The 25,375-nt window shown below is 46.7% G+C and overlaps 1 protein-coding gene across 1 annotated transcript in view; it reads right to left on the minus strand.

The window, feature by feature from the left end:
• Window positions 1-3,772: 3,772 nt before the first annotated feature.
• Window positions 3,773-25,375, minus strand: part of LOC119383815 (solute carrier family 13 member 5-like) — a 50,776-nt gene continuing 29,173 nt past the window's right edge. The window contains exons 6-8 of the mRNA XM_037652106.2: window positions 15,285-15,446; window positions 8,125-8,262; window positions 3,773-5,364 (exon numbers count right to left, since the gene is read on the minus strand). Coding sequence (XP_037508034.1) covers window positions 5,176-5,364; window positions 8,125-8,262; window positions 15,285-15,446 — 489 coding nt within the window. The 3' untranslated portion in view covers window positions 3,773-5,175. The remainder of the gene's footprint in view (window positions 5,365-8,124; window positions 8,263-15,284; window positions 15,447-25,375) is intronic.

A 25,375-nucleotide genomic window follows, 5' to 3' on the forward strand; every position in this document is an offset into this window, starting at 1 on the left:
ACTTAGCTTAACCACACTGCCGTAATCACGCAACAGTGCCTGAGGTGTCAGAGCGTGTAGACCTTGCCGACAAAAAAAAACAAGTATGAAAACGAGACAAACTCTGCAGCCCCGTGTCCTCTTGCTTGACATCTAGGAATATGTAAGGAAGTTTGGTCAATGGTTTCCGATATTCTGGCTTCCCGGCAACGCCTCTTGTCAAGAATTTTATGGGATGTTGTCTTAGTCATATAGAGATTGCCTTTTATTACAAGGCTACTGGTACCGTGGCTTCTTTTCGCTCCATTTTAGGTAGTGTAAGCTGGCTCTGCATCTCTATTTGAAGTATTATTTGTAGCGTTTAGAAGAAATTACCGGTTCAGACTATCGCGAAACTTGGCTTCACCGCGGGGCCTGAACTTCCGAAATGCTGTTCAAATAAATACGAAAGTTCTGTGGTGACCAAACCTAGCACCTAATCTCTGCAGTTCGCATCTGGAGCGCGAAATACCGCTGATTCCTGAGCGATCGCCATCTAGAGAATTTTTCTAAATATCTTTGTATTAAATATCCCTGGCTAAATTGACCTACATTAGTAGGCATTTTCTCACCTCTTTCCCTGGCATACACATTGTAGTAACGAATTTTTCATAGTTATTACCAGAGTACAGCACCTCAAGAAATGTTACTTTTCTTGGTAGAGCAATTTCGCTGTTAGCATTTCAAACAACGAGGCCTGGAGTTACAACATCGAGCTGGATGCAAGCTAACAGTAAAATTAACAAGAAAGGAGTCGTACATATCAGCCAAGTTGGTGCTCTGCTGCGTGTGCATCCTAGAAAGAAAAGTAAAGGAAAATGACGTGGCGTAGCCCGCTCCACCGAGAGGTACAGCGAGTTTAGGACAATTAAAAAATAAACGAAAAGGGGGAATTTGCCATAGTGAATTTTGCGAAAAAGCCAATTTAAACAAAATGTTTCGGGGCCAAGCAAGGAGAATGGGGTCGAAAGGAGGCAAATGTTAAAAATTACGCTGAATAAATGCAAAAAGTAAGTTATAAACGAACTTACCATTTATGGGCCCCAAATAGTTAAAGTACAGTGTATTCTCGGCGGCTCTTAAATTTAATGTTCGAGGCAAACGACAGCGCCCTCGCCAGATAAGCTATTGAAGCGACTGGGCGGCCTGATCCACAATTTGCATTCATGTTTTATCGATTAATGCAACAGCGGAGACACTGAAAGTAAAGATAAAGTTCTGATATAAGCTGGGCGAGATGAGTCCGTGTGGAAGCCGCATGGTGCCCTTTGTTGTTGAGGATACGCACTGGTATCGTCGATCAGAAATTCAAAGATAGCGGTGGAGCAAAGGTACCCGGTTAGTCTTGAGATGTTCGCTCTTGTGCGGTAGCACGTGCATCTCTATTCTGGAAGTCATTTTTTTCCCTCTCTCAATAACGCCGATACGAGATTGAAGAGATGGTCAGCTTGAGCGGCGCGGTGATGATGTGAGCAATGGTACTGCGGTTAACGTAGAAGTTATGACACTGCTATGGTCACTTGGAGAAACCCCACCTTGTTTGGCATAACATGGTATAATATCAGAAATCACACGTACAAAAGTAGCACGACTGATGGCGAGTGTAGCTATAGGTATAAAAGGCACGTGTGTTAGATGAAGGCAAGGTTTGTAGTTAATACGCGTCAGGGTGGTGTAGAGGCGATGTTCTCATTGTCGCGTAAGTTTTTGCGATCGATATCTGTAGCAGATCTAGACGTGCCAAGTTGGTGCGAAGTCAATCCCGTATTTCAATTTCCAGCGTATGCGTTTCTTACGCCGATTAACCTGTTTGATAACGATAACGTTCTAACTACATCATTGTTAGCTTAAGTATTTACTTTACGCGCGCTTGTTCTATTCCAGCCTGAAGAAACTTCACATACTGCACCACCACGGTTAAGCCGTTCCTCCGGGAAACCAAGGCATGTGAAAAGCTTCGTCACGACCTTCACTTCATCACCACCGGCGTCCGCTATCACGGTGCCAACCGCGGACAGACCGCGGCACGCGGACGATCATCACCTTCCTGAGGAATTCGTGAATCATGACTCCTTCATAAAAACCCACACACTTCCTCCTCCTTGATTAAATATTACTCACCCCGTACACAAAGTGTTCCTTAATCGTAATTCGCAGATGGATGACCGAAGCGTTGCACGCCTGTCAAGGAACACGATCATCAGAAAACGGCGTAATGTAGCCGCCATGCCACCACGTACACCCTGAAAACGGCGCATATACATGCAAGTCGTGTAGATTTAAAGCCGTGGCCTTTCGAAACGCGCGTACTTACGACACTGCTTCTTAACGCACTGCTTGTAACGCTATTCACAGCAGTAGCAGGTGATAATATCTGGAGTTTAACGTCCCAAAACCATGATATGATTATGAGACGCCGTAGTGGAGGGCTCCGGAAATTTCGACCACCTGGGCTTCTTTAACGTGCACCTAAAGCTGAATACACGGGCCTCGAACATTTTTGCCTCCATCGAAAATGCAGCCGCCGCGCAGTAGAAAGTAGCAAGCAAGATGAATACCGAAACGAGGCTGGTCATAAAAGCGACTCAGAAAAATGTGCGCCCTTCGCCATGCGTGGTATTTACATACGCAGGCAGCACACGGTTAATGCGTACGTGCTACGCTATGCGTCGTACCAGCGCAGCAGCGCTATTGCGCACAGAGCGAACTCAATAACTACTTTCATAAGTACATGACGTAGATATAACTGCTCGCCTAAGCAAATTTATTGAACTTGCACACATAGCGCAAGCCAGGTTATTCCGTATTCACAAGGAGTCGTACATAGATCTTTATAAAGATAGATTTCTTTTGTTTTTTTTTCCACTGTTTTTTTTTTCGTACGGCGCTAAGATACGAGCGACCAAAACGGAGAAGGCCTTCAGACAAGTGTTGGTTGGCCAAGACGATTTATTCTTACCTCAGCGGTATTTTGCATTCACCCAATATCAGGAATAATTTGCCTGGGTGCAAGCAAGCCCGCACGTGACCGCCTAATACACTACACGTAGTTCGACGTTGCCGTCTATACGCGCGAAACGAGCTTCCAAGATTACATATTCAATTACAGGTGATAGTGCGCGGCAAACGTATCGTAGGAGGAGGTGTAAAAAACTTTGTTCAGAAAGGTGAGCCGACGGCAGACTCGTTCAGGGTGGGAGGCGTCTCTAGTCCAGGATGCCGAGGGCCTGAGCCGACACTTTGTCCCTGTTCATCAGACGTCGCTGCTCTTCAAGGCTTGAGCTTGCCAGCTGGGCCTCCCACCTTAAACCAACCACTAAACATAAAAATAAAAGGGCAGACACTCGAGCCCGCGGTAGCACTCTAATAAATAATGTCTGGGGTTTATGACGTCCCAAAACCACGCTATGATTATGAGAGACGCCGTAATGGAGGGCTCCGGAAATTTCGACCACCTGGGGTTCTTTAACGTGCACCTAAAGCTAAGTACAGGGGCCTCACGCATTTTCGCCTCCATCGAAAATGCAGCCGCCGCGGCCGGGATTCGATCCCGCGACCTTTGGGTCAACAGTCGAGCGCCATAACCGCTAGACCAGCGTGGCGGGGCGGTAGCACTCTAAGCTATTGCTTCGTAAAGCTGCCAAAATATGTAGTTTACAACTTATGCCACCCGATGTAGATGCTGCAATGACTTTCAGGTAAGTGTGACATTTTGTTTGCCGACAAAAGTAAAACGAGACGTCTTGTGAGTAAATGCATTTTATTGACGAGTCAATTCTCCGCAACCATACTACTTGGCGTAAAAAACCTTCACAGAGCCTAGCGGTATGGAAGTTACCAATTAGTGGGCCATAATTGCTTGTTATGGAAGGGCCGAACGGCCGGGTTACTCAAAAGCTTTCTGAACATGAAATTAATTGAAGGAAACAGCTAATACTCTGCCCATACGGGAATAATTTAGGAAACGGAAGTTAACATGTATGTGCTCAAAATACCGCTCTACCACGCTGCTACATTAGCAGCCGAGGGCATGTGTGCACGGATCATGGAGTGTTGGATACACCACTGAAAAATAAAACGATTAAAAGGTGCACAAATAGAAACTTTTGTAACTTTTCAAATAATGCATTATCAAATCCAAGATAATCTCTAAAATTATGTAATTATGCCTATGTAATTATATAAATATGTAATTCTATAATTCGATAATTATGTAATTATGCCCAGCACCTCCACCACTCTGCAAGACGGCAGCACAGTTGTGGTCTCGACGACGTTTATTCGGCAGAGTCGCCCGAGCGACCCTTCGAACGAAGAAAACGCTCACAGTGATGATGATTATATACGGGTCAAAAAGATGAAGGACGAATGCTGTGAATATTGTGCTCACACGTGATGCGACAAATATATCGCTTTATTCACGCGCCACAATAACTCTATATTCACAACAGCGTGGACATGTATGACACAAACTTTCGGAGCCGTTCAAGTTTCTTGCTTCCGAACCGGACGCGGAGAGCTACGCAAGGCGCCGTTTTACGCAGTGCAAAGCGCTCTCTGTCCCACATCGCAGTCGTAATTCGTACACGGTCACGTTTCTGCGCGTATGAAGATCGCTCGGATGTGTAAGGAGTGCAGTGATTCGAAACTTATTACCTTATTATTACTTATTCGCTTGGTGTCTACTGCTTCGCCGCACCGAACCTATTGGACGCTTGCTGCGGTACAGATTTCGCAGCGCAAATAAAACGAAAAAATAAAACGCAGTTCTGCAAGCGCCGACAACGTCGAAAAATAAGAATTAAATCGCAGGAGCACGCAATCGCAAGTCCAATTGGCGCCAGCAACGCTATGTAGTCGACAAGCTTTCCCGTCCTCTTAAGATTAAAGCTGCACATTGTTGTCAAAGGCTTGACCAGCTTCAGGCTTTACACGCACGCTCGCTATAAGTATTCACGGCCGACGGGAAAACAATTCTCGTAAGGCAAACTCCTGTTCTGGTGCAGTCGCATCAGTGATCCGTGGATGAGATCACAAAACGAAACAACACATTTTAAGCGATAGGAAATATTTGAGTCGATATTGATATCGCATCGCGTAATAAAAGAAAAAAAAAACGACAGCGGACTCCCGCATACTGCGTCTTCGCGCACAGACTCAGGCGGCACTCGTGACGTTGAGGATGTCGAGTGACGTCATGTTGAACGCCGACACCGGCGTCAGTGGCGGCGGCTGCGTCGCCCAAGCGGGAACATGGTCCAGGTCGAACATGGCGGTGCCGACGGTGACCAGCGAGACCAGCTCGAGTACGATAGTCACAATCTTGACTGGAAAGCCGATTTTAATCTGCGAATGGATGAATGTAGGGAGTTACACTCGGACGTGGAACGTATTGTGCGATAAAAGAGCACAGATAAAAGAGGACAGTAAAAGAGGGTGTTTATCTGTCGGGGCGGCCATCTACAAAAGCAGTTATAATAATGGAGCCAGCAAAAATGACACAGGGCGATTTCAATAAAATCGCGGGAAATTTCTTCCACAGAGTAGTGCCTTGCAAGAGAAAGGCCTTGCTTGCTTGCAGACAGGTTATTAGACATTTATCGTGGGGCACTACGCAAGGGCATACTTAAAATGCAAATCCAGTAAATTAAGGTGAGTGGAACATAGTTTTAGCCGCAACTGGGCTACTTTGACATTCAGTCTTTCTTATGCACACGTGCACAGCTCTTGAAAAGATTGAGAACTAAAGCGAGGACTTTCGACGAATGGTTTATTTCAAACCAGCACGCACTATGACGACGCCCACGTGCCTTAAAACAGGCTGTGCCTCCGCTGAGACAAGAGCCTTTTTGCTTTTTGTTCGCGTATATTCGTGTAATATATAATACCTCAGGTCTAACGCCCCAAAACCACGATATGATTATGAGAGACGCCGCAGTGGAGGGCTCCGGAAATTTCGACCACCTGGGGTTCTTTAATGTGCACCTAAATCTAAGAACACGGGCCTCAAACATTTTCGCCTCCATCGAAAATGCAGCCGCCGCGGCCGGGATTCGATCCCGCGACCTTTGGGTCAGCAGTCGAGCTCCATAACCACTAGACCACCGTGGTGGGGCTATGTTCGTGTACGAGGTATTCTTTTTACAAGAGTGCCAAGAAATAATAAATATACGGTATTTAACAGAAAGAAAAAGAAAATTTAGTCAAGAACCAGGTGCTGCGGTCATGCATAATTGTTGAAATTACGCTAATCACCAGTTAACTAAGACTCCCCAACTAAATTTTTTTCAGTAATTTCATTAGGGTACATATTGCAGTTCGTTTGCGCACTCGTGTTTAAAAAATTTCGTTAATGAGAGGCTGCAGTATGAATATTTTTCGCAGTGGCGAGTTACGAAATGCATTGACTCCTATGGGCGTTCGCCGCTGCTCCGAAAATATTTCGTTCCCTCGGGATTTCGTTATTGCGGGTATCAACTGTATAAGTGCTATCGCATTAATTGGCGTAGGCGGATATGAGTGTCTGAGCAACATTGATAGCTCACGACATGAACATGACACAAACGTCGCGCGCGCCACGAAACCCTTTCCCCCAGTTCCGTGTGGCCCATACCAGCATACCATCACTCTTAGAAAAAAAAAGGTCGGCATATTAACTAACTAAATACTAACCGTTTACTTGTCACAAAGAGCACTAGCCTCTTAGAAAGTGCAGGTTGTAAAATGCAGGTTAGTGAAATTTGCTACCTAGTTAGTAAGTGAATAGTGTTGACTCGAATGGTTAGTCCATTACTAGATTGTTAGTAACCGCGTTAGCAACTTAGTAACCGTATTAACTCTAGTAGACTACAATTAACCAACTACAGATTTACGCCTTTTTTTGTTTATATATGCGTGTGTATTACCATATCAAGACGATTCTATTACAAAAGTATGTATAGGATAAAAATATACGAAGCGGCATGGCCCCCGTACGTTAAATATTGACCGCTCATTGCTTCACGTAATTACCATTGTAGGTACGCGTCACAGAAACATACATAGAGACATGAATTGACCACAAACGAGAACACACACGCAAACGCACACAAAATCTCAAGACTTCTACGTAGCCAATATCTACTCTAGCAGCAGCATGAAGGCTATTTATGCTCCTAGTTTGGAATAGCACACCGTGTACTAGTTAGAAACCATAGAATTTAGAAGACTTGATGTTTTCTACACAATATCTTATGCCCTGCTATTTGCTTATATGTGCGCCATCATGTAGCACGAAACTTATATTCCAAGGTAATCAATAAAATAAAGTTTGGCTAAATTTTCCTACAGACTGTCGCGATTACGGCAAAATATACAGCGGCATCTACGAAAGATCTGGCAACGTGGGTGGCTTAGTAGCTACTTAGCTAAAACCCCAAGAAATCTTCCTAGGTTAGTAACGGCAAAAGGTACAAGCATTACTAGCTGCTGGCCTAGTAAAGGGATGCCGCGAAGGTAGCAAATACGCTTGAAACAAGTAAATACATGCGTTTACTAACTGTTTACTAACTTTTTTCCTAAGAGATGCATGGCCCTTGGTATGCATTCGGGTATGGTACACGTGCCTCTAGGCTGTCGGCTGTATCACAATACGATCGCTGCGGCCCTATCGAATCTACGCCTTTCGGGTAAGCAGTGAAGCACCGTGACCACTGATCCACAGCGGCGGCCCCTCGACTGTACTGCGTCGTAGTACAGTTATACAGTGTTCCCTTCTACGTAGGCCCTCGACAAATGTTCGACACACTCTCGCTGCAATATTTGAATGCTGGTAACAACAGCGGCCACAGCTAGAGAATAGAATAACAGAGAGCTGAGCTAGTTGGTAAGTATTCATGTTAAAGAGACAGGGCGTGCAAACACCACAAACGCCGACTAACAACTAAAAAGGCGAACTGCTTCAGCATGCGCAGATAAGTTTTCGTGCCTTCTTTCTTTTTCCGCCGTTGCGAGCCTTTTCAGTTGTTAGTCGGCGTTTGTGGTGTCTTGCCTTCTCTCGTGTGTCCGTGTTTGCACGCCCTGTACATTTAACATGAATCATAGCTAGAGGTTGCACGCTGGGCTTACCATCTCCCAGCAAGACATGCGCGCATAGTCGAAGAGCAGCGCGTTTCCATAAGAGGACACCGGCAGCAGGAACACCAACGAGGCGCCCTTGGTCACCGGCAGCAGGAGCCGCAGAGGGTTCCACCGGCGCTCACTCGCCTGAGCATCATGAAACAGTGCAGTACACAGTAGATCTTGTACCCCTTGGGGAGTATTTTTGACCCACTAGAAGAGCCATGACCTATTCGCTTGCTTGCGTTTCTCTTCTCGAAGGAACGGCGCTCACCGCTTTTCTACCAATAATGCAACGTCACGCTGATGGCGACGACCGTTACGACGTGGAAGTAGTGGTCGCGCGGCGTCAACTCAAGGATAGCCGCGGATACAGGTAATTATTGCTATGGGGCAAAAAAAATGCCATAATTACACCCTATCTTCTGAGAGCGTAGGAAGAGCACGCGTTGCACGGCACGATCGAGAACTCCCTTCGAACACTTTTTCACCTCTTTGAGCTAGAACACTTAGTTTCACAGAACCCACTCCCTATTCCACGACAGGGTAAAACACGATTTTAACTCCACTGATCCGAAGCCGCATTTCATACTGTTGTTTCAAAAGATGCACACTGTAGTACAAAAGAGGCGAATTTGGGGCGTCTTTCTTCCACGCATCGATAATCGCTGCGCGCCCGACCAAATACTTCCGCTCGCCTGAAAGTTCAGACGAGATGCTCCATACGAGTGCATTTACAACTGAAGACACAGGCAGGTCACCACAAAACAGCAGCGCACGGCAGCTTCAAAACGTAGTCGTCTCCTTCAGGCAATTCGTGTGTTCTTCATTAATGGTGCCAGTTAGTAGCAGTATCAATGATGATTACATATTTTTTTCGTGCCGAAATTCTTGTCCTCATAAAGAACTTGACTGACCACCTCCACATTTCTGGCCACGAAGGCTCCATTTGTACAAAAAAATCACAGCATATCCACGGGGTGAATGATGATGAGTGGGGCGAAGCTCCGGAGGGAATCATCGGTAAACCGTGAAACTCTTCCGTGAAATTCGCCCACTACATCATATAAAGAGTGTGAAACACCGTGTATATATTAAACATCAAACTTTTATTGTACTGTTGGTTTACGTGGTCCCTTCATTATCACCGCTTTGTGATCGGTGAAATGCATGGAAAGTGTCCGCTCCCGAGCGAAAGAGAAAGCGCGCCAAGAGCGACCACGTTCCCCGCTCGACTTGTGAACATTAACGGCAAGGCTAGAGGAAAGACACGACGCGCGTAGCGTTCCTCTTCGTGTTCCACGACGCGAGGTCGGTAGCATGCCCAACGAAAGCCAACGGAACGCGATCGTGCAAGTGCTCCGGCTTCGCATAGCCTCATGGTCCCATTTAGCCAGAATTCTTGCTCAAGGTGTGCTTTGCGTTTTTCGTAGAAATAATTTCTTTATCATGTACATTAAGACGAAAAGTTGAAAGCTCACTAGAGTATATCGCCCGCAAAGTATGTCTTTAGTGTGATTAAATCAAGGAACACTACGATGTCTTGTAAATTATGATAACTAGTGAATTGCTCATCTAGTGAGCAATTCATTAAACTAGCGCTGGCTACATACTACTACTACTATTACTACTACTACTACTACTACAGAGGAGGGAACGACCCACACCCTAAGGAGCTTCGCCCCTAAACTAAGTGAAATGTTACGTAAATTAACATCGATAGAGTAAAACATTATTATCAGCGTACGGCCACGTAATGTATAAAGCTGCCAAATATGATATCGTATAGACGTTCTCAACTCGTGACCGGCAACTTCCCACTGTCAATGAAGCGGAAAGTGCAGAACCCTTGTATTTAGCCATGAAGTTCTAAGACATGGAAAACTTCCAGAATAACAAAGACGCTCGAGAAGCAGCTAAAGACCACACGGGGTGCGATAGGACAAGAAATAATAGGTGTAACTCCAAGAAATAGGGAGACAGCACAACGGATCAGAGAACAAACAGCCGTAGCCGATATCCTATAGTATACATTAATAGCAAAAAAGGACCTGGGAATATGAGAACGACAGATAAGCGCTGGTCAGCTAGAACGTCAGAATTCCAAGAGATGGGAAGTGCTATCGAGGACGGCGAAACGTTAAGCGGGGCGACGAAATTAAGAAAACTGGCAGACATAAAATTGCATCAGCTCGCTCAGGACAGGGTGAGTTGGAGATTACTGGGAGAGGTCTTCGTCCTGCAGTGTACGTCAGATGGGCTGATAATGATGACGTTGCAGTATATATAACTGGTTTCTAAAACGAATTGTAATTTTATTATTACCACATAATGAATCAAGAATAAGAAACACAACACTTCAGTTTGTCTGAAGAATTAACATAGCTTCACCCTCCAAGACGCCTTTATGACACATGACAGTGCTCGTCGTACCCTCTGTGTGTCATTCATTTCTTTAACGCCGCGTGCCCGGTAATTTCAAGGTACCAGGCGTGCTATATGAGCGTGACATAGCATTCTTCATAGAACGTGGCGGGGGCGCAGGTTTCAAGAAAGGAAACGCAAGCAAACCAAATTACGATCAGGACCATTTTCGCAATGTAAATTTATAGGAGGCGTACCATTTCCCTGTGAGCCACTATTTCGTAATCGTGAATACATGCAGCGTTTGATCTGCGCACACCTGGGTGAGTCAGTAGGATAACATCGTTAGTAACAATGCCGAGGATGGAGACAAAGGAATAAAGAGACGGTGCGCTCGACTCTAAGCTAGAATTTTATGAAGGAAAGCGAAATATAAACCTTTCGTGCAAATCCGAAGTAACGGTGGGGGCCGATGTATGGACGTACAGTCGTCAGCAAGCTTAGCTCGAGCGCTCGGCAGCGTATCCTGAAACGGTTTGATTGACGCCTGCGCAGCGTAGCTTTGGGTTCTGTTGCTCAGATGTTACCAATGCATGCCGACATACTGTCCGAGCATCATCATCAGCCTGTCTACGCCCACTGCAGGGCAAAGGCCTCTCCCATGTTCCGCCAATCAACCCGGTCATGTCCTATCCACTGCCACGTTATACCTACGAACTTCTTAATCTCATCTACCCAACTAATTTTCTGTCTCCCCGTCACGCGTTTGCCATCTCTTGGAATCCAGTCAGTTACCCTTAATTACCACCGGTTATCCTGCCGACGTGCTACGTGCCCGGCCCATATCCATTTCTTCTTCTTGATTTCAACTATGATATCCTTAACCCCCGTTTGTTCCCGTGACCCACTCTGCTCTCTTCCTGTCTCTTAAGGTTACACCTATCATTTTCCTTTCCATCGCTCGCTGCGTCGTCCTCAGTTTAAGCTGAACCCTCTTTGTAAGTCTCCAGGTTTCTGCTCCGCAGGTAAGTACCGGTAAGATGCAGCTGTTATATACCTCCTTCTTGAGGGATAGTGGTAGACTACCATTCATGATTTGATAATGCTTGCCGAATGAGCCCCACCCCATCCTTATTCTTCTAGTTATTTCACTCTCATGGTTCGGCTCCGCGGTTACTACCTGTCCTAAGTAGACGTACTCCTTTACAGCTTCCAGTGTCTCGCCATCTATCGCAAAGCGCTGTTCTCTGCCAAGATTGTTCCACATTACTTTAGTTTTATGCATATTAATTTTCAGACCTACTCTTCTACTTTCCGTATCCAGTTCAGTAATCATTAGCTGTAATTCGTCTCCCGCGTTACTCATCAATGCAATGTCATCAGCGAATCGCAGGTTACTGAGATACTCTCCATTAACTCTTATCCCTAATTCTTCCCAATCTAGGGCCCTGAAAACCAGCTGTAAACACGCGGTGAATAGCATTGGAGAGATCGTGTCTCCCTGCCGTACGCCCTTCTTTATTGGGATTCTGTCGCTTTCTTTATGGAGGACTATAGTGGCTGTGGATCCGCTGTAGATTTCTTCCATTATGTTTATATAGACTTCGTCGATGCCCTGATTCCGCAGTGCCTGCATGACTGCTGATTATCCTCACCGAATCAAATGCCTTCTCGTAATCTATGAAGGCTATGTATAGGGGTTGGTTGTATTCCGCGCATTTCTCTATCACCTGATTGATATGGTCTATTGTTGAGAAGCCTGTACGAAATCCTGCCTGGTCTTTTGGTTGATTGAACTCTAGTGTCGTATTAATTCTTTTAGCAATTACTTTTGTAAATAGCTTGTAGACAACGGACAGTAAGCTGATGGGCCTGTAATTTTTCAGGTCCTTGACGTCCCGTTTCTTATGGGTCAAGATGATATTGGCATTCTTCCAAAATTCTGGTATCCTGCCCGTCAAGATACACTTCGTATACAGGGTGGCCAGTTTTTCTAACATAATCTCTCCACCGTCTTTCAACAGGTCTGATGTTACCTGATCCTCACCAGCGGCTTTGCCTCTTTGCATTCCCTTTAGCGCTTTCTTTACTTCTCCTGTCAATACTGGTGGGATGTCAGATTCCTCTGGGCTATTACTGCTTCTTACGTTATCATCCTGACTGTCTCGGCTGCTGTACAGGCCTCTGTAGAACTCTTCCGCTACCTCAACTATTCTATCCCTATTGGTTGTGACCTTGCCTTCCTTGTCCCTTAATGCATACATCTGATTTTTGCCTATGCACAATTTTGTCTTCGTAGCTTTGAGGCTTCTTCCGTTCTTTAGAGCATGCTCAATTCTCTCCATATTATGGTTTCTTACATCGGCTACTTTACGCCTATTGAGTAACTTCGAAAGCTCCGCCAGCTCTATTTTGTCTGTTGCATTTGAGGCTTTCATGGCTTGACGTTTCTTAATGAGGTTTTTCGTCTCTTGTCCGAGCATACCAAGGGATTATCTCGGCAAGAGCACCTAGCGCTTCGCTGCTTGCATCAGACAAACCAGTCCAGGCCACAACGCGGAGTGTTCCAGTTATGCTTTCTGACTAGTGTTCAATGTGCCGATTGGTTGAATTAACAGGAACGGGTGCCTGCCTGTCTGAGGTTTGTATTGCGGTCCATTCAACGTATCCACACAAACCTTTCATGCGGGCACACAGTGCATACAGAATGTAAAATGTATGCTGCATTCTCCGGTAACGTAATCGCGATTCGCATGGGACTGCATCCCCATATCTTTGCTTTGTTGCCTTACGATTTCATTTTGTAGCGAAGTTGTTCGTAACTAGTCCATTCGTAACTCCGTGAATGTTATCCACAGTTACCTACTCAACAGAAAACCCCTAGCATGTATGTGTCGCAGAAATAGGGCAACCCCCCCTGTCACAAAAGTCGCATATGCTTAACGTTGCCTGCGCATAATGTCCTAAGGTACGTTAAGAAAAGGGTCTTTTCTTTGTCTTTTTTTTTCAATTACGCCCAAGGCGAAAGCGCTCTAATTCTGCTCTAAGAATGGTGTGCCGTGAGCGTACGTGCACCGCTTAGTGTGTGTAAGCGTGAGCCGTAAGACGAGCACCCGAGCTGCGTGCCTATCATGTGTTTTTGTTTTGTCTAGTATGGAACTGCTTGCCGTGAAGGTCACCGCCAGCAGAGCCAGAGCCTTAAGACGTGTATCCGAATTACGTGTCAGATCATGTGCTTCTGTTTGTGTTTTGTCTGAACCACCGGACGTTGTGTCCGAGCCACGTCTCAGATCATGTGCTTTTGTTTTGTCTATTATGAAACGGCTTGCCGTAAAAGTCACCGACAGCGGAATCTGAATCACGGGACGTTGTATCCGAGCTACGTCTTAGACCGTGTGCCTACGCGACCGCGTGACTGGTGTTTTGTCTGTGAGCTACTGGTTCGCCCGTGAAGGACACCGAAAGCGAATTGTGAACCATGCCCGGTAGCAACCAGTGCCTACGTGACCGTTTCAAGGATGCATCGACACTACACTAGAAGCTGGGACCGGCGGCCGGAGAAACGTATAAAAAACGGCCCCATCCTATGCTTCATCAGTCTGCTCTGCGCCGGAGAAGAGATCCACGCTGGGCAACTCCCGGGACAAAACGCAGCCACCCATCACCCCCGGTTACCGTGGAGCCGCCGCTGACCCATGCATCTCGTCAGCCTCAAGGGTCACTTATGCTCGGTGCCGGTGTTGAGGGACTCTGCTGCGCCCGGTTACGTATGTCATTCGCTTGAACTTAGTGGACTGCGGACTCTAATTATTTGCTCGGCTCTTGCTGTTTGGTAATTCATCTGATACTACTCAGTGTCTTGACATATTTGAATTTTCATGCAGGCTGCACTTATCTGTATAATTGTGGAATGTATAATTAGTTCACCCTTGTATTCTAGATAACTGTTCTGTTCGAGTGGGAATATCTTTTTCTTTGTGTCAACTCGTTATTAAAGTTTTTTCTGCGTTCTTTGATTGGAGAAGGCCCTTGACTCTTTCATACCGGCGATTGGCGCAAGCCATACACCAGAGGCCCAACCCCCATGCCACATCTTGGGAGAAGCTGGTGCTTCGGCCCCGACCGAGTCGTGACAACCCCCCTACTCACAACTTATTTGTTCACTAAAAATGAACAGAAAAAAGTAAACAAAGTAAATTAGTAACGAAAATCAATAAATTAATTCATTGAATATCCTGCGCCTTGCACCTCTGTCTCACGCAAATAAAGGTGGAACGGCTTAAAGCCGATTCCCTGCGTTGGGTATGTGCCATGCTCAGAGAACAACAAAACAGCATACACTAAATTAAAAGAATCCTGTGCCTTTCAGTACGTTTCATCATGGTGGCAGAGCCCCCCCCCCCCTCTAGCCGCCATACCTTCACCGAAATTGTGTCACCTTTTTTGGCGTGTGCTAAACAGCTTCGCTGGTCATCCGCCTTCGAATACAGGAATAGCTCATGAATTTTTTTTTCTTTTCGTTTCGTTTGCTGCTGTCATTCCCATTTTGTCCGCTTGGTGGTGCTGCATCTTTCGCGTTCCTATAATAAATTTTAATTAAAAGTAAACGCACCATTCTGTTGTTCTCTTATGTCTGTCTCCGTTATTTACGTTCTTTTTTAATGAAGGGAAATGAGTATTACTCTATGATCTTTGTACATATAGTAGTTGCCTGCTGTGTACCCAATAGAGTAACTTGGTCCGTCTGACCAGCGGGGCACTCACCATCACCAACAAGCCCAGCTCTCCGCACTTTTGGTACTCACCATTGTTGCCATGGGAGCCATGAGGTGGAGCACGCTGTCGTGGCTGCTCTTCATCTCGACCAGGAAGCTCTGGAGCGTGAACAGCAGCGCCACGCCCAGGCCAGGGTGCAAGTCCGCAGCGGCTGACACCAGCTCCAGGCGCAAGGCACTCACGTCACCAAGCTGAAATTAGCGAAATAAATAGTAATAATCCACCGAGGACGAGTGATACCTTTTCTTCGGATGTACCGGGGAGTCTGGCGTTGTTTATAAATGTGGCGGGACATTGACACAGAAGCTTATCGACTGTTTTTTCGCATTTGCGAAAGCGCGAAGGGATGGTTTAGCCGTAACAGTGCGAGCTGGCTAGTTCTATCCCGACCAATAACCAACACAGCAGTCAGGTGGCCAGAATGGGAGTTCTGAAAAGCGCGCCGCATTTCCCTTGCCCAGAGCAATGTGCGGCACTAACTGCGCAAATTTGTAGGCATTCGTCGCAATTTTGAAAGCTCGCTTTTGTTAGCTTGCCTCGAGAAAATGCCTTCAACAAAGAAAAGAAATTCAGGATCCCTTCGCATATAAGCAAAATGAGTTCAAGCGAAGCTTGGCGTGCGCGTACCTTATTTATTTATTTATTTATTTAATTATTTATTTATTTAAATCAAATTGCGTAATGCTCCATCCTAACTTTTTCCTCCATGCCGGGAATCGGACCTTCATCCACGTGCTTGGCAGAGCCACACTTCAGTTGCTACAGGAAACAACGACAGTCATGCGTTCGTATTCAGGCAGTAATGAAATTTGGCAACGCGATATGACGAGTGACCACGATACAAGATCAGATTCACATACCAGAAACCACTGATCGCCGATGAGCCCACGACCGACAGAGCATCAGTTATTGAAAAACGGCGCATAGAAATACTCACGCGACCAGCGCACCATCGAGGCCCGCATTTCTGAACACTCTCCAGCGCCGGGTTCTTCCCGTAAAACGCCGTCGAAATTTGTAACGCATAAGAAGCGTCGTTAGAAAACACAGCGATTGTGTTTTTTTTAACACGAAAGTGTTTTATGCCGCGGTCCACCAAGACTCCAGTGACGTATTTCCGTCACGGAAATGACGTCGAAAAAATTTATACAATCAGATGGCAAAGAAAAAAAGTTCCGTCAACGGGCATCGAACGCACGACCGCTCGGTCCGCAACAACAGATGCCGGGCACGCTACCCATTGCGCCACGGTCGCAGACTCTAGAGGCTTTACAAACGCGCCTTTTATATCTACCACTCTCCCGATCGGCGGGGTGGTGTTGCCCTCTGGGAGCGGTAAAGTAAAGTAATTCGTCATTACTGTGACCTCCGCGAATAACACCTGCAACGCGTTACACGTCCGTCTCATTCGGCGCGTTTTCAGTTGAAGTTTAATTTTGTCAATGCCTTAACACACTGCGAGGTGGCGATCTTAGCACAAGCGTCGTAAAAGCGTCGGCCTCGCTCATAGCATCACGTTAATACAAACCAAAAAATAGCTCATTCGACGCGTGCCTGCCTGACCTAGCTGTTGCACCGCGTTCCACGCTCACGCGCTCGCCCTGAGCAAAATAGCGGCCGGGGAGTCGGCACGACGCGCTTTGCGTTTCCCTCCAGTCCAGCCGTGCTGTCCAATCACACTTTAACATGCCGCGGGATGGTGACCAAGTTCTGCGTTCAATATGCGGCGCTCTTCTGGCTATCACATCTCGTTCTCTGATTACGCTTTCATTGTTTACTACAGCTACCACAAGGTTTTGTGTAATCATTTAACGTGGACGTTAGTCGTCGGGACGGAGATGTACTACCAATCATCAAAGTGGGTGCATCCACGTTAAACGGTGCTACAGCTGCCAGACATCAATATACATTGTGCAAACTCTCTTATATCAATGTACAGTAAACATTAAGTTACTTCTGTAAGGGCACGCTTTACTTTCGTGTTATTCCGATTGCTATGACAGAGGGATCAACCATGTTTTTTTTTTCTTTGAGCGACCTTAGAGGGGTAAGTGTGACGGGCGCTGCATCCGCGCCGTGACAGAGGAGCGCACGGCACGTAGTGAAAGTTCTGGCTGCCGCAAGGGGCGCTGCGGTAGTCATAGGTACCACGCTTTCTTTTCTAGAGCCCTCCACTACGGCGTCTCATAATCATAGCTTGGTTTTGGGACATTAAACCCCAACAATTATTATTATATATCTCTTATGTCAATGTACAGCGCACAGTCAACTATTTCGGTAAGCATCCGGTTTACTTTCGTGTTATAGCGATTACAATGACGGAGGAATCAACCATGCTTTTTTCCGACGCTTTGCATTCGCCGTTTGGTTGCCCACGTGTTGGCTGCCAACCAGTGCGTGTGGATGTTGGCTGACCATACTGCCAAGCCACTCATGTGCATTCTTTGTGCCTGGCTTTAAAGGCGGATATAGAATGTTCTTGGAGAAGCCGTCGTATTGTAGATAGAACGGACACAAAACAGTCTCCGGACGACTTGGATTGGACCGAAACGCAAGCGCTGGGGCCGGAGAATCGAATTAGCCTGCTTTGTGTCTGGCTTATTCCAATCCCGCGCCGATAGTCACCACCGAACGACTTGTCAAATTGCGGCACCACCTAGCGTCCACTCAAGACACTAACAGAAATAAATTGTTAAAGTCATCGCGCTCTCTAATTTCAAGCTTCGAAAAACAATGCCTGCCAATATTGATGTTCAGCTATATTCGAGATTTCTTCATGCGTAGAAAACGTTTCTGAATTCCCTTAGCTCGCTTATTGGCTGTTTGCTCCCTCTCATCCTCTCGTGACGTTTCGTTCCGTCCCCGCCAAGGGTCCCCGCCTCCGTTCGGTGACAGAACGCGGCAGACGCGTTGTCCTTCTCCTACATCATGCGTCGGTCAGATTTGTTCCATCGTACTCCTGCCTTTGTGGCTCGAAGCGATGCCGCCGCCGCCTCACAGCGCTCGTGTGGCACGCCTTGAAGCCAGTGCATGCATCAGCGTCGCAGTGACGCGTCCCCATTGGTAGCCCGCATAGCCCCACGAGCGGAGACACGCGATCTCAAAACGCCGTGTCTCTTAGAGAGCGAGCGAGACAGCCAACGTAGTGATCATGAGGGACGCAAGACACCGCCCCACGGATCTGAACACAACTGAACAAAGAAATTGTGTGTAGTGGGACTTACCGAATTTCTGCAGCACATACGCGTTTATGATGATGACAGTTTTCCGATAGGCCGCACAAATGTCTGTGGCACATACCCGTTTGCCGGTTAACTGTGAGTAGTGGGATTTACCCAATGTCTGTGGCGCACACCCGTTTGATGCCCACAAGCGACGGATCCCGGACATGAAAGACTCGACCAAGAACAGCTTGGCTGTTCAAAGTGCATCGCAGTAGAATCGGTTAAACAAAAATGGCACAACCTGACAAACACACGAGTGTACCGCTTATTATGTACGTTTGGTGTGTAGTGTTCATCTGTTTCTTTCTCAAACTCTAAATAAGCGCAAACAACCCTTTGGCTTCTCGGCGAGGAGAAGCGCCCCAGTGACTGCCCGCCCTAGTTTTACGCTTTACAAGGGAAAAAAAAGTGGAAATTCCTGTTTTCTTAGGTACAGCGCGAATGAATCAAACAAGCACGAAATATCGCACGCAATGAATAATTTCTCCCTTAGCGGGTTCACCCACGCTTGCAGAACGTGATTAAATCTGGGCCTTATGTACGTGTTGTACACGCTGTGCAAACCAAATGTTAAGTAACATTTTCTTTGCGCAGCGCAGGAAGTGTTGTTGTTAATTAGCAAGACTTCCTATGAAAGGTGCCTTGAATTTCGTCGTGCTACAACAAAAACCCTCTCGAGGACAAAATGTAAAGCTAACAGGGACGATTGTACGCTTCAGTAGATGCGAAAACGTAATGCCCAACTGCGTTTCCTGTTCGCGGAATCCACTTGCTGTGGGCCGCTTTCATAAGCTGATGAACGCTAGGAAGAACGCGAAAGATGCCACGCCGATACAGCCTGTAAACAACGATATATGGAAATCTGCGACCCGTAAGAGTCTAAGCTTACGCCTCAATTCCACAACAAGACAACTCCCAAAGGAGATTCCGCGTGTAATTTTCATTCATTCATTCATTCATTCATTCATTCATTCATTCATTCATTCATTCATTCATTCATTCATTCATTCATTCATTACTATATCCATCAGCTTTTCTGGTTGAGCCTGCCCCGTGATTTGTGGGCAATTCGTAGCAAACATTTAAACGGCTGCATTCCAAGCATTTTCTCCATCATGTCGTATTGCTTAAAGGATAAAATAAAAACTGAATGTGCGTTTTACAGTACTCCGTATTGTACAGGTTACAAGGAAGGCTATTTGGATAGGCAGCCGAAATGGGATACGTATAACGAGATCTAGCGCAGAGGCTCTTCAGGATGACTTAAGCTAGATGTGCCCACGTATACTTGGCTCCGTCCGCAGCGGTGTCGTGTGGTCCACTAAGATAAACACACAGTACATTTTTAACCGCAGCTTTCTGCGTGACTACCACATCACCTTCGACATAGAGAAAGAAAAAAGTTAAGAGAGGACACTCCGCGAAATCTGGCCTCAGGAAGTACGTCACGACCAAGGAGGTTTAAAAAAATTCTGGAGTGGAAGCTCTCGAAACGCCTTACTAGCGAAAGTGAAGCCAGCTTTTGCCCACCAAAGAGCTCGGAAACTTGCTCTTTTCTGGTAGTGCCTACTTAGAGATCAAATGGCTTTGATCTGTTGGTGTAAATGCTACGTTAATTACAAAATAAAAGATCGTTGTTGCCGACAAAAGAAACCCGTCGAGAGGAGTATTGAAGATTGATGTCCAATAAAATTTGCCATGACATTGAAGCTTACTTACGAAAACTAGTAACACAAAGACACACCTGCAGCAGTATCTGACCCCTAAAAGTTGCCTTAATAAAGTTCTCTGGCGTGCGTGGAAAACGCTCGCTTTCCTTCGCCAAACGCTGATGGTTTATCGTGCCCCTAGTAAGATGGCGGGCGCAGCCGCCATCTTTTGGTGGGCACGGCTTCACTATTGCGCAATAATCGCCACTCCAGCAATTTTTTTTAACCTCCTTGGTCACGACTACGTAACGAACTAGTGCTCTCACCAAACGCCAGAGGACGCAAGCGCGAAAAAAGAATAAGTTGTCATCAATCCAACAGAATTGTTTTTACAAAATAATAATTATACGCCCAAAGTTGGCAGGTTCTTTATACATAAAAACAATTTACTCAACACACCTACTTGGGCATTTTCATTCAGCCGTACTGTGATAAACACCATCTGAAAGCGACAAACCCATGCATGACAGCGGGAAGGTTTCGTCCACGTCGGCTGCGTCGGTGTTTTCATGTGTGAGGCAACAGGTGAGGTACGTTTGCAAGAGAAGCTTGTAGAATGAGATGTTGTTGGGCTAGTTGGGCCATTCATTCAGAAAGAGGTTACAACTGCGCGAATAAGACACCATGTAAGTAACATAGAAGCCCGCACACACACACACACGTTGCTCTTCGTGTGTCTGCGTGTTTCTGACCTGGTGTCTTATTCGCGCAGTTATAACCTTTTTCTGAAGGTTGTAAGGACGGCGAGGTTCGCTAAAAAAACAGTTTGCGGCTCTATGCGGCAGCTAGACGTGAACATTGTGCAACGTATGCGTCAAGCCAAGGCGACGCGTGCTGCGTCTGCCACCGATGCGAGCGTCTCTGCGCTGAGCTCCGTGCGAAACATTGAGGAGCGTTCGCTGGTACTCGCATGCTTCACGGCGCGTTTCCCGAAGCCTCAGACCACGAATAAATCCTGGATTTTCTGGTGTATTATGTCCTGTGGTTTCTGTACGCTCTCTTTTTTTTCAGTGCTATATTTCGGTGAAACGCAGTCGTGACTCGCGACTTGATTGTTATGTGTATTTCACTTCTTCCTTCTTCAACTTTGTGCGCTGGGTTTTTGCCAGAGATCCTTACGGCCTAGTGTGTCATACTTCACCAGCTTCTGTGAACTCTAACGATCTGTGCGTTGTCTGTGTTCTCTCTGTATTTGTTACAATTTATTTGTAAGCCGAGATGCATTTGTTGTCTACCTTGCATTTCTGTGCGGTGTTGTTCTCATTTTGTGCTTTTTATATGCTCAGCCTCTACCGTGCCTTGTAATAAAAACATTGCGGATACGCTGTGTCTTTGATTGATATACAGATTGACCGCTTGTTCCAAAAGAAAAACACAAGCGCGATAAATGAAGCCGTAGTGAATTATGATTTCCTGCATCCCTTTCTATTATAACTTAAATGAAATAAAAATTACGTCACGACATCAATTCGCACGAACCATTGAACTATACAAAATAAGGAATCGCTAATTGAAAACGACAAACAATAGCTTTGCCATTTGGGCGAAGAAATAAGTAACTTTCGCCATAGCCAAACGTCGGTTACGCACAGTAATTCAAAATTCGCGCCAGTGAAACCGAAACAGGAAGCGCAGGCCACTTGCTCTCACCAACCACCAGGTGCGCTAGGGTCGATTGGGCCGCTGGGGTCTATGGGAGTGTCCACTCTTAACTTTTTTTTCTTTCTCTATGCCTTCGATGCCTTTGACGTCTGCTGGCGATCGACTGCACTTTCTTTTCTCTACGCATCGGATTTGTTGGCATCTATGAGCCGGCGGTGTCCGCAAACTCTGCCATATTTTTTCGCTCCCTCGACACTTACCTTTTAAATTCTCGACATACGGTACTTTTAGGAGGTTTCAACTGTGTCTTACCCCCGTATTCAGAAACGCTCCTTGACTTGAACTTGACTTGCCACCGCCTTCAACACGTTTCGAACGCGCTGCCTTTAGGCGGTGCCAAGGCAGAACAAACGCGTTTCAAACGCGCTGCCTTAAGGCGGTGGCAAGTCAAGTTCAAGTCAAGGAGCGTTTCTGAATACGGGGGTTAGGCTCCCACACTGACGTCCGAGGTCCAGGTTAAGGCCGTTCTAACTGCAATGCTAAAGTACTTGAGCGTCTCGTACAACACTTGTCAATGACTGATGTTGGGAGGTATGTTTATACTTGGCATCGCGCGACGTCGAGCGATCGGCTTGATAGAGAATATCTATCCCCCGGCCTCATGGCCTTCATGCGCAATGTCGAGGTGCTGTCACTACCACGTACCATGGCCTCCGAGATAACGGGCGCGCGGCGGGTTTCTCTCCGGCCGTCCCAATCGCCGCGCTCCCCAGCAAATAAAACGAACGTCGCGTCGCGCACCGGCTACCGCGGGATGGCGCACTCACTTGGGATTCCTTAGAGTTACTGTATATGCTACCTTTAGGTAGCATATACAGTAACTACCTAAAGGTAGCATATACAGTAACTCTAGGATTCCTAGGATTCCTGCGGCAGCGGAGACCACGGCAGAAAGCAGAGCGCGCGGGATTGCAGCGTGCGTATGTTTTTTTTTTTTTTTTTCTGCGTATGAGCAAGCATTGACGCCAGGATCTTCTGGATGCACTGAAGGCAAGTATTTTTTTCTGTTACTGCATTTATTTTGGTCCAATTTACGGAGAAAACCACGGCAACTGCTGAATTTTCCTGATATAAATTATTGTAAGGAGGTATCAAATCGTCTGTGGTAGTGTTACCTTTTTTTACAGCGAAAGCTGTTATGAGATCATTTCACCGGCCGTTTTTGGCGCCGTAGTTGTCCGCCGCCGCCGCCGCCGCCGCCGCCGCTGCCGCCGCCGCCGCCGCCGGTGTCCGTAACCAGTATCGCTCGAAATAAGAAAAAAAAACGAAATAAGAAAAAAACTCCAGGATGGAACGAGGTTCGAACCTGGGCCCTCTGCGTGGGAGCCCAGTATTCAACCTCTGAGCCACGCCGGTGCTTGAAACTGCTTTGCAAAAAGGTCCTATACAGGCTTCATGTCGGAAAGGAACCACATTAGCATATGCAATATAGCGTGGTAGAAGAGTAAAATAAGCGCCAAGCGTCGCACAACGCGAATTCTGTAACCAGGCGTCACACAATGCGAATTGCGCAACGAGTAGGTTGTTGAATGCTTCCAACCCATTACAAAGGACTCTGCCATAATTCTTCATCGTCATCAGGCACAGCATCAACAAAGTGCGCATAATGCCTTACATGCGTATAGCAGGTACCAACGCTCTCCGTAGAATGACGAAAAATGGCAGAGTGCCTGCTGCCCTACTTCTAAAAAATTACAATGATTTATAGCGTAGTGTGTTCCTCACAAGCGCACTTGTATTGGTTGCCAAGGAAGCCCATAAGCGCATGATCCACTTCCTCGGGGTCTCAGTAAAATTACACTGATTTATAGCGTAGTGGGTGCCTCGCAAGTGCACTTGTATTGGTTGCCAAGGAAGCCCATAAGCGCATGATCCATTTCCTCGGGGTCTCAGTAAAGTTCTTCGCCCCCCCCCCCGTCTCTCTCCCACGTCAACGTATGTTATACAGCATGACGGGAGAGGGAAATAGTGACCGGGCGTCACCCAATGCAAATTACATAACTGGTGGGCCGTTTAAAGATTCCAACCCATTACAAAGGGCTGAGCCATAATTCCTCATCGTCATCAGTCGTCGCGTCAACAAAGTGCACATGATGCCTTACTGACGTGTAGCTGGTGCCTCGCTTCTCCGCAGAATGACGAATAATGGCTTAGTAGGTGCTTCCCAACTTCCCAAAAATTGTGATTTATGGCGTAGTGGGTACCTTTCTAGTGTACTTGTTTTGTAGCCCCAAGAGAGCTTAACGGGCTCTAGAAACGCTGCTCTTCCAGCTTTCGCTGTGACTGTGCTGCGGTTTCAGCGCAGGCCTGGCGATTTTTTTCATTACGGTCCGTTTTGTCTCGGCGCGAAATACCTTGATTTGAGAAATATACAAGGGCGTTCTAGCATTCTTCCTTTCTGGAGACGTGTATGGGTGAAAACTGGCCTAATTTTCGTCGTTGAATCATATTGACCTCCTATCGTGACACATCGTTTTACTATTTGATCGCGTACGGATATTTATGAGTTGGTCAACCGAAGCACGGTTACGCTCTAGATAACTGAGTGCCCTGGGGATGACACTGAAGTAAGATGATAAGTAATTTTGCCGGAATATTGTTGAAGGCTTCGATTAGCCGACCTACATTTACTCCACACGTCGTTCACAGTGAAAGTGCCCGAGTTGTTATCGCCTCCTTTTTCGTCATCCGGATTTTACTTACATTTTGGTAGCACAATGGCAATATTAGCATCGTGTTCATTTACTGTGCTCTCGACTGCATCCAAATCAATCAATCGATCATAAATGAACAAAACGCGCCTGTAACCAGCCCGTGGTCGTCGCAGAACCGGCGACTTTCAGTCTAGACCACGGTCTAGACGTATGGCGACCGCCTGCAACCTCCTCCCTGTCTCCTGCGGCGCGACGGGAGGTACATAGTTGGAAAGGGAAACTGGGGAAGCCTCGTGGGCGAGTGCGAGGCATTGTGCGCTATGGGAGACCAGCGCTGGATAGGTGGCGCGCCGAAAAAATGCGCCTGGCGGGAAGTCGCGGCATAAGTCCGCCGCTCGATCCGACGACATTTGTTGCAGCTCGCATATGTTTCGGCTGTGCGTGTCGTTTCGCTTCGGTTCAAGCTTCTGAGAGAGAGAAAATAAAACATTAACAAGGTTCTGCGAATGCTCATTCAGCTAGCGCCATCAAGCGAAAGAATACTGAAGAAAATCTGCAAAGCTTTATATATTTTCGCAGTGTGCCGCGGCGAGCGCGCCTGCGTAAACCCGCTAGCGTGGTTCCCGGGTTCGCGGTCCCGTGCTTGTTTAAGTTGTCGACAGCTATGGCGCCAGTTGTGCTCCGCTATGGTTTTAGTAAAATAACATGGCCTGAGGACCACTTCCGCAGAAAGGCACTTGAAAACGGGGCGAAGCTGTGCAAGGCGAAATGTGTACGATGTGGAAGAGACGGTGTCGTGCCGTGACAGCGATTCTCAAGTTGCAGCGAAATTCCACTCGCAAGTACACCAAGCCAGCTACGATGTCACACT

The sequence above is a fragment of the Rhipicephalus sanguineus genome, chromosome 2, assembly GCF_013339695.2.
Source record: "Rhipicephalus sanguineus isolate Rsan-2018 chromosome 2, BIME_Rsan_1.4, whole genome shotgun sequence".
In the NCBI taxonomy this organism is placed as follows: domain Eukaryota; kingdom Metazoa; phylum Arthropoda; class Arachnida; order Ixodida; family Ixodidae; genus Rhipicephalus; species Rhipicephalus sanguineus.